The sequence below is a fragment of the Acanthochromis polyacanthus genome, chromosome 7, assembly GCF_021347895.1.
Source record: "Acanthochromis polyacanthus isolate Apoly-LR-REF ecotype Palm Island chromosome 7, KAUST_Apoly_ChrSc, whole genome shotgun sequence".
Taxonomy (NCBI): domain Eukaryota; kingdom Metazoa; phylum Chordata; class Actinopteri; family Pomacentridae; genus Acanthochromis; species Acanthochromis polyacanthus.
The window spans coordinates 10,580,605-10,597,188 of record NC_067119.1 but is presented as its reverse complement, the minus strand read 5'-3'; the positions used below and the strand labels follow the sequence as shown (position 1 = coordinate 10,597,188).

Here is a 16,584-nt window from a genome sequence, read left to right as displayed (position 1 = left end):
TCATGTTACTCAGATACTGTATGTTTGTCCTCCAGATGTTGCCCGTATAATTGATAAGAAATTTTTTATAGGGCAGTTTTGAAATCAGAGTTCCCAAGTGCTTAACAAGACAGCAAAAAACAAAAACAAAAAAAACCCCAGAAAAACCATAAAATCAGACAGAAAAAATCAACACTTTGCATAAAACCAACAAAGTGTTAGAAACGGGAGGTTAGCATAAATGAAAGAGAGTTCCAAATAAGAAAAGTACTCACAGAGCGCAGTACTCCACCAAGGCTGCTCAGTGGTTATGTTATTTCCGATGGATAAGTCCCAATAAATCCACAGTGGTCGGTTTGTAGTAGGATCACAATCATGTGATCGTCAGCAGGCAGCTGGTGTAGTGTTCACTTGTTGTCATAGATACAGTGATGCCATGCCGCTATCTCACTATGGTACAGAAATCTTTAAAAAAAATCAGTGGATCCAGACTGTAAGCTGCCAAAATCCAGTCAGGTGATCCCTGTGTCACTTCTGACCTTTCCTGACAATTTCATCCAAATCTGTTATTCCGTTTCTGAATAATGTTGTGCACAGACAGACAGACAGACAGACAGACAGACAGACAGACAGACAGACAGACAGACAGACCTACACCGATCGTCACATAACTCTGCTGTGTTCCTTGCTGGAGTAATTAGTAAAAGTTTAAATGAAATCAGTAAAGGCTCTAAAAGTATGTTTTAATAAGAGACTTTAAACAGATCACTGACTCAGCCAGCCTGATTTCATGTGTTACAGGTAAGGTGTTCGCTTGTTTTCTTCATGCGCTTTATCTAAAAGCTACTTACAACCTGAATGTTCTAGTGTGTTTTCAGCACGTGTATTGGAACAGTTATGATTCTACGGTGTGAGATCTGAAGTGTGCTGTCGGTCTCTGCAGCTCAGACGACATGGAGATGTGCTCCCTGAAGGTGCTGGAGCTGGAGGGCAGCCCGAGCCTCATGCTGCTGAGGCTGATGGGAGAGCGAGGCTGCACCGCGGGTCACCTGATGGATTACCTCCAGACTCTGGGCAACCAGGACGCTCTGCAGTGCCTGAAGCCGCCAGGTGCAGTGAAAACACACCTCCACCCTGTTATTATGCTGTCAAGGGTCCATCTATGTTTTATTTTTAGCTTTAAGGAGAATTCGTGACTCACTTCCTAGTGTTTGATGATGCTCAGATTACATTGTCGGGCCTGTTTGCAGTCAAGTACGAGCAGACTTTGGGACTTTCAAAGAGGAAATATGAGATCATGTGTTTACTTATGGAAACTCCCAAAACTGATGCTGTCTTTAGCCTGTTTAAAATCAGTGTGGATTCACAGTGAACCTCTCCTCAATGTGCAGCCCTGCAGATCGTCATTCAGCCCCAGTCTGTAGCTCTTATTTGTGGCCACAATCTGCGCCTCAGCTGCCACGCCGTCGGCAAATCTCCACTCCAGTACCAGTGGTTCAAATCTAAGGAAGAGGTGAGCTGCAGGTCCTCACATCCTCACCTTGTGTTTTTATCTCTGCTATCATTTCTTAGAATCTCCTTTTCATTCTTTGTCATTGTGTTTAGTGTTTTAGTTGTACGTTGTATCTCAGTATCTACTTCAGTGTCTCTAAATGTACTCAGTAAAGCGATATTGTCTGGTGCAGGACTTGATGGAATTCACAGATAAAGTTGCAGTGAATTGCAAAGCGCAGCTAAAGTGCCAAATTTACAGGTTTGGGCTTGAAATCTTCTTCAGCAGCGCTCCAAGCAAACACAAAACACGATCGCTGCATCTCCATGTTGCATCTGTTTTACTTAATTTTAAAAAATAGCTTATATAAATATCAAACACTTTTATCTATTTAACCAAGTAGATCAACTGAGAACCATTTACAATACTAACCTGGCTGCATAAAAGGTGGATGCAAAACAGTGGACAGAAAGAGAAAGGAAAACAAAAGACAGAAACAGACAATAGTCATAAACAGTGACACATAAGAGTTAAATGGCTAAAAGCAAGTGCAGTGGTCCTGTACTGTTGGTTGAACTGGATTTTAAATGAGCAGAGGGGAATGAATGAGCTGAGCTTTAAGGTCTGCTGCAGGTGATTCCAGTCAGAACCCTGAAAAGAGAAGTGGTGGACTTTGGGTGTGGTGTGAGAAGACTGATGCAGCTACAAGAGGACAGGCTGTGATTTGTTGTTGTGAATATTAAAACTTCAAACTTCATTTATTTGTATAGCGCTTTTCATGCAGAACAACACAAACTGCTTCACAAGAATTAAAATCAAAGAAGACAATAAATAAATACAATTAAAAATAGAAATAAAAAAAAAACCTTTCCACCCTCCCTACATATAGACAGCCATGCACACACACATACACAGACTCACACACCCACACAACATGACATCATCAAGACATTAACAAGTGGTTGCAGATATGATGGGGTTTCTCCAGTGAGTTTTGTTTTATTTTTTTAGTTCATTCATTGACAAAAGAAAAAAAATCAATACAATACAACAAAAGTTTCCAAACTTGAATGAAAGGGAGCAAAAAGAAGAATAAACTCATGTAATCTGTCCATTTATGATGATCAGTTCACAATAAGCAATAAAAACAAACAAAATGACTGAAGTCTGAGAGTCCTGCACAGCCACTCTCACTCCAAACAGAATTTCTCTCATAACAGACACTATGATGCTCTTCATTTCTTACCATTTTAATAATTTGCAGGTTTTAATTACGTTATTAAATCCAGCGTGTGATTTAGGCTCTTTTCATTCCATTTTACTACTTACGTTTTTAATTAGTTTCCATCTATGTCTCCTGTCTGTTCGCTGTAAACACATCCTGCAGTTCAGCCTGGTTTACGGAAAAGTCTCTGCTTTTTGAGTCATTAATGGATTTATGTTTATGCTGAGGAGCACAGAGTTTTCTGTTTTTCACAGAATCTCGTGCAAATGGTTTGTTTTTGTCAAGAATTTTTAACTAGGGCACATAGAATGAAGTGATTTTGGTCAAATGTCACGACTTTAAGCTCAGATTCAGTTTGGTTTTTAGACAAAATGACATGAGATGAGTGTTTCAAGGACTGTTGGAAACTTGGAAACTTAAAAACTGACAGTGTGTTTTGGGTTCAGAGGGTTAAACTGACATCTGAATCCTGTTTTCTTTACCGGCAATCATCAGGGAAATTAAAAGCAAACATTAGAGATCTAATATTTACATTCATCTGTATTCTTTTACAGACTGATGTGTTCTTTGCATTGTCCGCATTCATAAACAAAACAAAGCAAACCTGAATAATGTTCTTTACAGTTTAAAAAAGCCTCTTTAGCGAACAAAGATCCTGCGATGCATCATATGTGATTACTGAGAAACATGAAGTACAGAGAGAGCCAAGAAGAGTAAATGTGAAGTCAGGCCTAGAGGTTAGATTTCAGCCTGCAGGTGAGGAAACGCTGTCTTTCTGGAATGACTTCACCTGCTGATAAATATGGCTCACATTTTCACACCTTTAGGTGCCAAACAGCTCCTCCCCAGACCTGGTGATTAGTCCGGTCCATCTGAAGGACGCCGGCTTTTACATCTGCAGGGTGAACACTGGAGACGACTTTGAATTCAGCCAGTGGGTTCAGGTGGACGTCCTGAATGTCGCCGTGTCTTATGGTGAGTTTGGGGCTTCTGTTTCCTGAATCAAGAATCTTTGAACTAATGTCGTAGATGTAGCAGATGATGTCTTCTCTTCCTACACCACCAGGAGGGCAGAGTTATCAGTCCTTAGACGGCCGGATGAAGGTGGTGATCCAGCCTCAGTCCCAGCGGCTACATGTCGGTGAAAACCTGCAGCTGGAGTGTGGAGCCGTCGGACGTCCGATTCCTCGGTATCAGTGGCACAGAAACGGGGTGCCGATCGCAAACGCCTCAAACAGGAAACTCACGGTGAGGAGGCGCTGTTTTCTTGCTTGTCAACAGTCCAGAGCAATGGAGAGAGTGGAGAAGAGAAGCAAGCAGGTTGGAACGATGAGGACCAGCAAGAATGAAAGGAAAGGTGTGAGACCAGCGATGTTGTCAGACAGGAGGCAGAGCTGAAGGTAGCAGATGTTACAATGTTGAGGTTCTCTTTGGGAATGACCAGGATGGATAAGATGAGGGACAGCGCATGTTAGATATTTTGGAGATAGAGAGGCCAGACTGAGATGGTTTGGGCATGAACAGAGGAGAGAGAGTGAATATATCGGAAGAAAGATGCTGAGTTTTGAACTGGAGGCCTAGAGTAAAACCAAAGAGGAGGTTTATAGGTGAAAGAGGACAGGATGTTAGCTGGTGTGAGATGATAGGGTGAGATGGAAGCAGATGATTCGCTGTGGTGGCACCTGAAGAGAAAAAGAAGAATACTGCTTTTATTTCTTGTCTTTAGGTGTTACAAGGCCTGACCTGGAAGCTGTTTGGTTCTTAAACAGATTTTTTTTACAGCTATTATTGCTGAGGTGACTTTTTAAAAAGCATCTTTGCCTCTCAGATTCCTCACGCGATGCAGGATCAACACGGCAGGTACCGCTGTGAGATCAGCAGCAGAAGCAGCAACAACTCTGAAAGGATGTGGACCAATGAAGTCGATGTTATAATAGGTATGTCGCCCCCGAGGATGTGCTTTTAATACTATAAAAGCAGCTCTGTTGTCATTGTGTCTGAGCGATTATTTGCCTGTGTTCTTAACTGAAAGCACCGAGGATATCTGTCCAGCTTTCAGGGGCAATGGAGTGCTCTGAAGGTAACAGTTGAAACATCGGGCCTGTTTGTTACGGTGTATTAAATAACACTGGTACCAATCAGCAAATATTAGCTGCATGCTAATAATAATCAGAACTTTCTTTAATATTGTTCCTGTAAGTGCATGTGGGTCATGATCTAGATTATTGCCACATAAACACTAACCAGCACAAGACTCACTGGGTTTGATCTGCAGCTTTCACATGCATGAAGTTTGATTTGACTAATTTCATTACTTCTGATTATATTAAATGATGGTAGTTTTCTATTCTGTTATTGTCAACAAATCCCACAAAAGATGGAAACTAGCACCGAACTGACAGCTCTGAATGTAAAAAAAGAACACATTAAAACTGCTGCTGCTACAAGTTCTCATCAGCATAACAATGTGAATTAAAGGATAATTCCACTTTTTTCACCTTAGAGTATTACCCATTAATGTGACTTTTGCATTTTTTTTTTTGCACTATTTGACCTAATTTTACATTTTTCACCTCTGTAATAGATATTTGGGGGAACAAGAAGTTGCACAAGTATCATTTTTACATGACTTATTTCTAATGTTTGGTTTTAAGTTTGTTCACACACTTCTTTGTGCGACTCTTCATTTCCCTTAAATCTCTACAGAGAGTGCAGAATTAACATGCCTAACAGAGACACATTGATGGGAAAAATGGCAGATTGATATAAACCAAAATCCTCCTTTAACACACCACAACAATAAATAAACCCTAAAGATGTAGTAATTGTTTCTAACTTTGAGTAATATTTGCCTTGGACTACGTGTCCAGCTGCTTTAGGAAATCCCCAAGTCTTTTTTTTTTTAAAACATTAAACCAAAAGGCTTCAATATCAAGGGGTTGAAACTTATCACTGCAGTGTTTGTCTTTCTGTGGGATTTTTTTGGCGATAAGAAAAACAAAGAATACCACTAACTTTCAAAGTGTATGATTAGTTCACTTGATTGCATGAAAATGAACTGTAGGTTCACCTTCCCTTTGACTAATCAGTGTTTTCCATAACCATATTGTTTTATCATAGACATGCAAAGCTTATACGATGGTAAAATATTTTTATTTTTGATTCCTAGATGACATATACGCCATTGGAAGAGGTAAGGGTCAAATAATGTCAACAAACATTTAAACATAACGATTTAAATGCATGTTTTTCTTGAAAAAGCAAATGCTGTTTGATATTTGTTGTTGTTTGTTGCAATTTTAGATTCCAGTGACTTTTTCTTAAACAGTATTCCTGAACAACTTTATGGTGAGTCTTATTCAATGGATGTGACTTATTAAAATCTGATCAGTGTTTCTGCCTTTTCTAAAGATTAATAAGGCTTCCTTAAAGTGTCATTTCTGTGCTTCTTGTGTCTGATATTAAGGGGATATTTGTCCTGAATGTCAGTTCCCCTCTCAATATCAGCACTAAAATAAAGATGTGAAACTTTCATGTAACAGGAGATGAGTTAGCCAAGACATCACTTTGAGCACAATGGAAACATTAAGAGAGTAAACCACGATATCAAACAGATATTAAGGTCACTGTGTTTTATTTTTCACCACAGTTTGGTCCACTTCCTTCCTCCCAGCTCTGATGATTATTTGTTTTAAAAAGCTTTTTATTTTTTACCACATATAATCATGAAATGGTCAAACAGATGGAAATTGTGCACTTGATTAGAACAAGAGCATCACCTGCAGATAAATTCCACGTACGCAAAGAAATAGTATATACAATTAACATTTTGTAGCAGTTTTAATAATTTAAATAAAAAGCAGATCAGTCAGATGGATGTACTGCTCTGCACATACAGCATCTCAGTCACAGTTCTTTAGTGAACAAAGGAAGGATTCTTGTCCAAAAAAAAAAGTGTTTATTACACTTGTAAGTACTCAGATGTTGTCATCAATATGGACCTCAAAAGTTGTGTTTGTCAGACTGTAGTTTCTGTTATTTTGTCCACCAGATAACCAGATAACAAAGCAGCTTTAAAAGGCTTCATTAAACAAGAAATGGTATGCAAGAAGAACATCTATTGGACTAAAGTACATTGGAAAAAAACTTAAAATAGGCAAAAATATTGCAGTGGGCATTTGTCACTTGCATTTCTAGTCTAGTCTTTGGACTGCTGCCAGCATGAGTTACACTCCCCTCCAAAAGTATTGGAAAAGTGAGGCCAATTCCTTTATTTATTATAGAGCTGCTTTTTACCTGCTATAAAGGAGACGGAAGTGAGTAACCCTCCAAACTAAACAACTAAAAGAGGCCACGGTGAAAGCCTGGAAAAGCATCAGAAAAGAAGAATGCTAAAGTTTGGTGACGTCAGCGGGTCACAGGCTTGATGCAGTCATTGCAACTAAATATTAATTTTTATTCACTTTAATCTATTTTAAGTCTATTAAAACACTTTTGCTATCCTAAAAATGGGGTGTTCCGTTACAAATAATGCTGTCTTCTAAGCTGTGCATCAGACCCAGATGTAGATATAAGCTGAAATATTCATATTTATCATTTAATGTCAAACTCAAACGTTTTCAGTCTGCAGCAAAAATAAAGGAGCTGGCCTTATTGTTCCATTATTTTTGGAGGGGAGTGTATTTTCCACTTTAGCTTCACTTTCAGCTGATGCATATTATCATATACGGATTGTTTATCAGTCTGGCTTCCTCTTTCTTCTGTGTTCGATCCCAGCGACCGACAAGGTGGCGTTGCTGATCGGCAACCTGTCGTACCAGAACCACCCTCAGCTCAAAGCTCCCATGGTGGACGTCTACGATCTCACCAACCTGCTGCGGCAGCTAAACTTTAAGGTGGTTTCGCTGCTGGACCTCACGGAGTCGGAGATGAGAAACGCTGTTGATGAGTTTCTGCTGCTGCTGCACAAAGGCGTCTATGGTATGTTGGGATTTTACAAACCTCTGGATGGCTGTGGATTATTTTAGACCAGGAAGGGACAAACACGACAGAAATTTTAAACCTTTAAACTGCATTGTACTGTATAAATAATAAGTAAAACAAACTCTTTCATTCAGATAAATATTGAGAACTCCAATATATAAAGAGTATATGAAAATGAATTTCTAGGAATGTTACTGGTTCATAAATTCATAAGTGCAGAAATGTGTGGTCACACATATAAAACTGCATTATACCAAATAAACATATTACTAAAAAGCCTATCAGGATAATGCATCATGTTGTGGATAATGAACACACAAATATATTGTTCTCCAACACCAATACTGTGAAATTTATGGATTTAGTTGAATTTAGAACTGCACAAATAATCTGCAGAGCAAACCACAAGTTACTCCCTGATAACAACTGTTCAGAAGCAACACTGAAAACTATGAATTAACAAGAAATTCTAATTTTAAAAAGCCGTCTGCTCATGAAGAGTAGATGTTTCTCAGTTTGTGGGGTAAACTTATGGAACAGTCTGGATGATCAGCTCAAAATGAGCACAACTATAAAACAATTTCAGAAGAAACAAAAGAAAAATAGAATGATGTGGAACATTAAGTGTGTTCTTGGAGTTTTTAAAAACGTTTAAGGATTGACACAAACAGGAAACAGTAAGATATGAGATGTGCAGACAGATGTCCTACTTGTTTTTAGACATTTTAGGTTTTGGATTTGGTTTGTTGTCTATGATACTGTGGCACATCTGAAATACATCAAATAAACAAATAAAATAAAAATAAATTATTTAATACATCAGTTTTAACCCTAAATGTCTGTATTGTCGTTGCATTCGAAACAGAATATTTAACATTTCCTGTAATCTAATAATGACAACTAATGCTACATAGAAATTTTACATCAAACAACGAAACATTAATGCTGTTTTCAGGTCTGCTGTACTACGCCGGTCATGGTTACGAGAACTACGGAAACAGCTTCATGGTGCCGGTAGATGCTCCAAACCCCTACAGGTCAGCCAACTGTTTATGTGTGCAGAGCATCCTGAAGCTGATGCAGGAGAAGGAAACCGGCCTCAATGTTTTTCTGCTGGACATGTGCAGGAAGAGGTGAGACCTTGGAGTTTATTATGTTGAAGTGAGATTTAATTAATATTCTTACACAGAGCAGCTGTAGAGGAAAGTTACTACTGCAGGAAGTTTAGGTTCCAGAATGAAACAATCACTAAAATATGACCAAATATTCACATTATTTCACACTTGAATGGACTTTAGATTTGTAGACTACAAGAGGGAAATTGGAGGTATTTTACACCTAAAAAATATTTTTATTTAAATTAGTTTATAACAGTTATTTTCATTATTGTTTAATGTGTTTTTTCTTAATTAACTGATGAAACATTTGGGCAAAAAAAATGTTAAAATAATTTTAGAAACTACTTTTTTCCAAGTAAATGTAAAACAAACTGTTTATCATCATGAAAGACTAAGAAAACCAGCAAATATTGATATTTGAGAAGATGTAAATTATATTTTTTATATCAGATTTAAGTTTCTCAATTTTTTAAATATGCGCCAAGACATTTTCAGTTAGATGTCTAAACAATTCATTACCTGAGCTCTAGTTTAGGTGTCTGATAGAAGTATTTTTTTAAACGGTAGCATTTTCTTCTTCCTTTATGATATTTCCTTTTGTTTAAACTTTGAATTAAAGTTTTAAAAGATTTTTTTCTTGTATTGAATTCACTGTAATTGGCAGAAAAACAAAAAATGAGTGCAGAGACACAGGAATGAAATGCAATAAAGCCACAATCAAATCAAAGAGCTGTTGCTGGGATTTGTGTTTTGGAGCTTACTGGGAATTATAGCCTTGGTTTGCATCTTAAAAGTTTCATAGATTTCTTTCTGAATTTTCAGGAATATTCATGACGACAGCACTCCAAACATTGTCCTGAGGGTTACGGCCAACATAGTGTTTGGATATGCAACGTGAGTCTGAAACATTAAATATCATTAAAAACTAACCTGATACACTTTTTCATGTCACACATTTAAAATACTGAGGTTTCTCTTCAGGTGCCAGGACGCCGAAGCCTTTGAGCTGAGCTCCAGCGGCTTCACCAACGGCGTGTTTGTCAAGTTTCTGAAGAAGCGTCTGCTGGACGACGAGAAGATCACAGTGGTGCTGGACAGAGTCGCTGAGGGTGAGAGGAGGACAGAAACACCACATAGAATTATTTAAAACGCAGCCCAGGAGGCATTAAATTATAAAATGAAGTTGTAGCTGTGAAGATTAATGGGTCACCGTGGGGTGTAGTGAAGAATCAGCAGACCATTTTGTACGTGTTGGTTTCAAATTTCAGTTGCTACACCGTTGCTGGGTTTCACTTTATCATTTAATCGATTTAATTAAAAGTAGCTCGCTTTGCATTATTAATGTAAATATTGTTTCTTGCTTGCGGGCTGATGGAGCTTCCTTTAAGTGGAAGGAAACTTACTTAGGCATCAAAACCAAGATACATCTTTAACTTTAATTGAAAGTAAATTAATTTAAATCCATTGTCATAAATGCTTATAGATGCTTTTGTGTGTTGTTGAAATGTGTTTGTTCACAGACATGGGTCAGTTTGATGCTACGAAGGGTAAGCAGGCTCTGGAGATCCGCAGCAGTCTGTCAGAGAGGAGAGCGCTGACCGATCCTATTCTGCCCGGCGACAGCGCTGACCTCCTTCACGCTCACAGCCGTCAGTGGGCGAAAGCTCACGGTGAGTTCAAAACTAGTCAAATAATATATCTGTTTTTCATTTGTCATCATTTGCAGTGGGAAGCTCCTGGTTGTTTACAGCAGCTCAGCACTGCTCGCTCAGTCAAGTGTTGTTTCTAGTTAATGTCGACGAAGGACACAGGGAAGTTTTGTGAGACAGTGACGGTGTTGTTGGAAACTGGTTGGTCTCTGAACAGCAGGTTGGTGGAGTGAAAATCACCTGATCACAGCAATGTAACGTCTCTCTCTTCCATCAGCTTATGAATGTTTGATTATAGAACACAGAAGTCAGTAGGTTTTGCAAAGAGGGAAATAACATCACTACAGCTGACTTTATTGTGATTCATCAACCTGCTAGTTGGGAGAACTCTGGTTTCCAACCTGTTTGACTTGTGACTCCACTTCCTAAATTCTAACAAAGTTAAGATGATTCTGTTTCAGTCCTCTGCTTCAATTTAAAGGGTCTTAGTGGCCCGAAGTGCTGAAAGCATCAATTTTCATTTCACAAAAACATTTTTCCGAAGCAGTGTTTATATCAGAAATATACGTTTTATTTATTCTTGCCGTCTGTGTAATAATTTTGTGAACACCCGCAGAGACTTAAAGATTTAAAGCTGTACAAGATTTAGACATTTAGACATTTTTGCCTTTTTCTTTATTTTTATTCTATTTTTCTTAGAACACTTCACAATTTGCAGAGCCTTTTAGATGTAACGACTCTGAACACTGTCCCGTTTTTTTATGCATATATAGACCAATGTACATTAATAAAAAAATATATAACATTTGCAGTCTATTCTAATCTATACTACTCTATTCTATCCTATGTACAGAAGAATACATATGTATGTGTCTATATACTGTGTACTCTACATATCCGCTTACACATCCGTATTCATACATGTACGGTCATCCTATTTCAATCCATTAGCAATTTGTCTGTTTTAACCTTCTTACATGTGCTCATTTTGCATTTGAGTGAAACCTTAAAACAATGGGGGTTTTATAAAAAGTCTGCCCACACTAAGCTTATAAATTTGTTCCACTTTCTTTAGATTTGCATAGTTGGTAAAATTTATGATTTTTGAGACCTCAGAGGAAAAGTCAGTTGTTGCATTTGAATATTTCCAAAATTATATCAAACTAATGTTCCAGTGTGGGTGGTACAGGGCTCGTTTTTGCTATTTTCAAGTGACTGTGTCTGATATAATTATGAAGTCTCACCTTTTCTCAGCTGATTTAAGACTGATTTCTTTTACTTCAGTGAAATTATTTAGGATTTTTTTTGGTGCATTGTCCAAATTCAACACAAAGTAGTTTTGTTTATTGATAGAATCATTTCAAGTTAATCTTTGGGACATGAATCCAAAAAAAGCTATTAATGAAAAAGTTTATTTTTTAACATTTAAAGTAACAGAACAGTAAATGAAACCTTGTGTGAATTTGGGAATGCAGCATAAATTAATCAAATGTAAAGTGTCTGAAATGTTTGTTTCTGTGTGTTATTGCAGAGCTTCCTGAGAGTATGTGTCTCAACTTTGACTGCGGTGCTCAGATCAAGTTGGGCTTCGCTGCTGAGTTCTCCAACGTGCTCGTCATTTACACCCACATCGTGAAGAAGCCGGAGGACATGTCCTCCTGCCAGGCTCACGTCACTGATTTCACACAGGTCAACATGTCTGGAACAATGACTGCTGAAAGAGAGCGGATAATTTCTTATCTTTCTAAATTGGTGTAAACTTGCTTTTCTTGCTGTAGGACCTGGATGTGGATCCTAAAGAGATGAACAGAGAGACTCCAGAGGAAACAGGAATCTACCTTCTGTCCAGCTGCCTGCCGCAACACTGCCTCTACACCAGACTGAGCTCACTGCAGAAACTCAGGGTAAAAACTCAACATGACATTTAGGGGAAAAATTCAATGTAAAATTCTTTTAAATAGAGAACAAAACTACATATTCTGTCATGTATCAGTGAGTTATAGGCCCAAATTCAGGTACTTAAGAAAAAAAAAGGAGACTTTAGTCAAAAAGCTAGTAGAAAAACAAACAGTCTAGTTAAATTAAATATAGGGGTAAACTACCCAAAAATCCCAAAAAAGTAAGAAACGCATGGCATAAACTGAAGCAAGAAATAATAATTAAAACGCACAAAAAGGCTCAACAAACTAACAAACCATAGACAGTTGAACAGAACAAACTCACACAGACAAGACTAAACAATCAAAATTGATTTGTCACAAAAATCAGGAAAATTTATTGTGGCAAACTTGATAATAGTTGTCAAGGCATTTCTCCAAAATTGTCTCCTTTCTGCCAGCATTAGAGGAAAGTAGGTTGGATTCATTCTCTGCCCAACACAAAAGTGAATTTTACAGCAAGCTAATCATGAGATCTGTGAGAATGGCTAAAAGAATTCAATGAGCAAAATTCCTTGGCCATAACTTTTCCCTCATCCTTTCGTGTCGATCTCTCAAAATATCTACTTTAATTAGCTTAAAAAAAGCAGTTATGGCTTTTAAAATCTAACAAAATAAAGCATCCCTTTGTGTTTATGACTGTTTACCTCACAGGAGGAGCTGGTCTTCACCGTTTGCCTTCAGGGCACTTTCGCCTCCATGGACGACGACCATCCCGTCCATTGGACCAAAAGCGTCAACATCGGCAAGCCGCTGATCGCTCGGCTGGACCTCCACCGGGCCATGAGGCGGAACAGCTGCCTGCAGACCTGCATGATGCCCCACAGTCCGTCCCACAGCCCCTGCCACAGCCCCGGGCCCGAACACCGCCTCCACCCCCATCACGGGTCTCTGCAGGCCCAGGACAGCAACCGGCTCTCCCCCCAGCAGCGCTACCTGGACATCTGTGAGCATCTCCAGGGTACAGTGGGAGGCTGCAGGGATTCCTACTGTGACCACCTGAGCCAACGTCGCTACGATCCGCCGTACGACTCCCCTGAGGGGCTGTCGAGCTCCCCAGGGCGACTCAGCATCCCGATAGAGGCCACGGACGACATCGACGAGCTGCAGACGGTGTTCATCAACAGTCTGCAGCCTCAGCTGTAGTGAAACACACGGAGGCTTTGCTGCTGTATTTCCTGTTACATGCCGTGAAAAGATTTTGTGTTCTTGGATTTATACGCATTATTTGTATGCTGCCATACGTATATTTTGTAAATACATTTTTAGAGATATCAACAATTGCATTTCAGTAAACTGACAAAGGGTGACTGATGTAGATTTTTAGTGCTTTCAAACAGAACTGGAATTGTTGCTTTATTCAAACTTTAAGCCAAGTGAGGTCAAATTAAAGGTCAAAGAGCATCATCCTTATTTTGTAAAATATTAAACATGAAGAGAGAAGAAGGTGGATGAAAACTTTGATCTCAAACAGTCATGGACAAAAAAGTCAGCAGATTTTTTACTCAAGCAAAAGTTTCAAAATCTCGATATTTGCATTGCTGCATTTACAATTAATAACCACTTTATTTACAGTTCCCAGTGTGAGGTTTGAGCCTCTGGTTTGAGTGATCTTAAGATGATTGACCAAAGAAAAATTCCGCATCCCAAATGTTGTTTTTCTTCTTTTTGTTGTTTTTGCATTGTCCTCTGTTCACAAAATCTTAGTTTTTTGTTAAATAATTTTATCTCCTTGTTTCAAAAAAATTACTCAAATGTAGTGTTGCAATTAGTGCATTGTTTTTACCTGAATTTGAGTATAAAGTAGCATAAACTGGAAATACTCAAGTACAAGTACCTCAAAACATTTACTCAAGTCTATATTTTTGTGAAAACTCATTCCACCACTGATCATAGATATGTCTGAGAGGAAATATGATTAAATACCTTCACACATGAAGTATTTTTACAAAGCTCTTCCTCTGTTTTCTGTCAGTGTTCCCTCAGGATGGCAGTAGAAGGCCTTTGTGTTAAAAACTTTCCACCAGCTGCCTCCTAGCTGTTTGCATTATATAACATGAGCCCAGTTTATATCCTTGTCTTACTTTTAACAAATATTTCAGAACATTACAGAATACATATAATTTGTATTGTATTCTTTTAGATTACTCAAAGTGGTAATATATTAAATAATTACTCTGACAGAATATACCTATCCCAATTTTCTCTTGTTTTATTTTTCACAATATTAAGCTAGGAAATACAACAATGTGGATTTACAGTCTTACACAATATTTATTTTCATTTTCTGGCCTTACATCTAGTCTTCTTAAAACAAAAAATGGCACAAAAAAGCTTTTTTTAAAATTCTTTCTTTGATTTTCCATTTACATGAAATGAATGAAAAAGTTCTGACTGTGGGGAAGCTAGCTCACTTAACAAAAGGTTTTCTCTGTTAGTTGTTTAAAGGTTTCAGGCATTTAGGAAGATGTTTAAGTTATAGCAAATAAATATAAATAATCAGTCAGAAATTTGGCTCATTTTATGTATGTTCTGGTTTGGCATGGTTTCATTTGGTGGTTTGCTTGCTAGTTAGCATGCTAACATGCTAACGTTGGCTATCATATCAGCTGAGTCGCTTGCTAGGTGGTAATTTACCTAGCAAATAAAATATTAAACTACAACTAATTTTAAATTTCAGGGTAAATATTGCAGAATTTAAAATATTCATGTAGTATATAATACAATACAGTAACTTAGAATAGAAAAAATACAATAGAAATACTTTATTGATCCCCAGTGGTAAATTGTTACAATAGCAAGCAGAAGTAAAGTGAACACCACCACAAATACAAATAAAAACAAATGAGTAAAAATGAACTAAAGTGAAATTTGCCCATAAAGCTTGTTTGTTTAGAATATACTTTAATGCACTCATATTTTGTACTGTAGAAACACATACACGAACATGTATTCTATTACCCTCCACCACTGTCCTTAGACTTTATTACTTTCTGCCCCCTCGGTGAACCATGAAACTTTCCAAAACACTCTCACCACTTTCCTCCTGGGATTTAAGCCACTGTTTGCTTTAATATCCGCCACATGTTCATGTTGATGCTTCTAAATTTGGCCTGATGTTGAGAGATCGCAGAGCTGCCAAAGTCCACTGCCCCTCTGATTTACATTATTATACAAACTTTTCATTTACCAGTTCTTATAGGCATACATCTAGACCTGAATCTTCATTTTCTATAGAATAAAAGTCTGATAGAACAAAATAATCTGGGTCACTGTTCTTACAGGATAGGTCACACACAAATGCTACAACTGGTTTTAATTGTGACCAATAAATGAAGGAGTTCATTGAATAACTTCTACTGAATACTACATGTCTTGCATTAGGTCTCTTAGCCTATTATGGAGACTAATTAGGTGATATGATTCTGTGCAGCTTACTTCAAGAGGCCTCATTCATACTCATCTATTTCTCTCAAAGTTATTTCTTTTCAAATGCAGTTTATGGAAAAACGGTCACATTCAGCCACAGATGAGACAAACACAGGGATTAAAAAAAAAAGCCCATTTATTAGCCAAGCCAGGTCCTCAGATTGATCTGTATCATCGACCTAATTGTTTGCTTGTATATAGTTCTGTGAATGTGTTCTGTTCTTGCAGGTTAAACTATAAATTTTAATTTTGTTTTTCAGGTTTTCTGTGAGGCACTTCTTAGGATGCCACTGATTACAGGTAGCCAACCAGCACACCTGTTGGCAATGAGCTGATTAACACTGCCTGCTGGTGACAACTTAAAAAGGACACAGGGATAAAAAAGACTCATTTATTAGCCATGCCAGGTCCTCATACTGACCTGTATGATCGACCTAATTGTTTGTATAATCAGTATGTAGTTTTGTGATTGTATTTTGTTCTTGGAAGTTGAAATTTACATTTAAATTTAGTTTTTCAGGTTTTCTGTGAGGCAAATCTTAGGATGCCACTGATTACAGGTAGCCACCTAGCACACCTGTTGGCAATGAGCTGATTAACACTGCCTGCTGGTGACAACTTAAAAAGGACACAACCATGAATGCAGTTTTGTCCCTCTGGTTCCACTTGTTTTGTGTACTTTACACAAAATATGTGACAAGTTATCTCCAGGAGAGACCCAATAGAGGAGTGTTTGGGGAGCTTAGGGGATAAAATGTCCTGCTGATCTGAC

The 16,584-nt window shown here is 38.0% G+C and overlaps 1 protein-coding gene across 2 annotated transcripts in view; it reads left to right on the top strand.

Moving 5' to 3' along the window:
• Window positions 1-16,584, top strand: part of malt1 (MALT paracaspase 1) — a 22,137-nt gene extending 5,553 nt beyond the window's left edge. Inside the window, exons 4-19 of one of the 2 annotated variants that reach the window (XM_051950901.1) lie at window positions 923-1,089; window positions 1,371-1,492; window positions 3,524-3,671; window positions 3,763-3,944; window positions 4,525-4,633; window positions 4,729-4,776; window positions 5,866-5,889; window positions 6,000-6,044; window positions 7,473-7,676; window positions 8,635-8,812; window positions 9,620-9,691; window positions 9,779-9,906; window positions 10,318-10,467; window positions 11,978-12,135; window positions 12,225-12,350; window positions 13,038-16,584. In XM_051950901.1, coding sequence (XP_051806861.1) covers window positions 923-1,089; window positions 1,371-1,492; window positions 3,524-3,671; window positions 3,763-3,944; window positions 4,525-4,633; window positions 4,729-4,776; window positions 5,866-5,889; window positions 6,000-6,044; window positions 7,473-7,676; window positions 8,635-8,812; window positions 9,620-9,691; window positions 9,779-9,906; window positions 10,318-10,467; window positions 11,978-12,135; window positions 12,225-12,350; window positions 13,038-13,529 — 2,353 coding nt within the window. In that variant the 3' untranslated portion in view covers window positions 13,530-16,584. The remainder of the gene's footprint in view (window positions 1-922; window positions 1,090-1,370; window positions 1,493-3,523; window positions 3,672-3,762; window positions 3,945-4,524; window positions 4,634-4,728; window positions 4,777-5,865; window positions 5,890-5,999; window positions 6,045-7,472; window positions 7,677-8,634; window positions 8,813-9,619; window positions 9,692-9,778; window positions 9,907-10,317; window positions 10,468-11,977; window positions 12,136-12,224; window positions 12,351-13,037) is intronic. The other variant, XM_051950902.1, reaches the window with a different exon arrangement.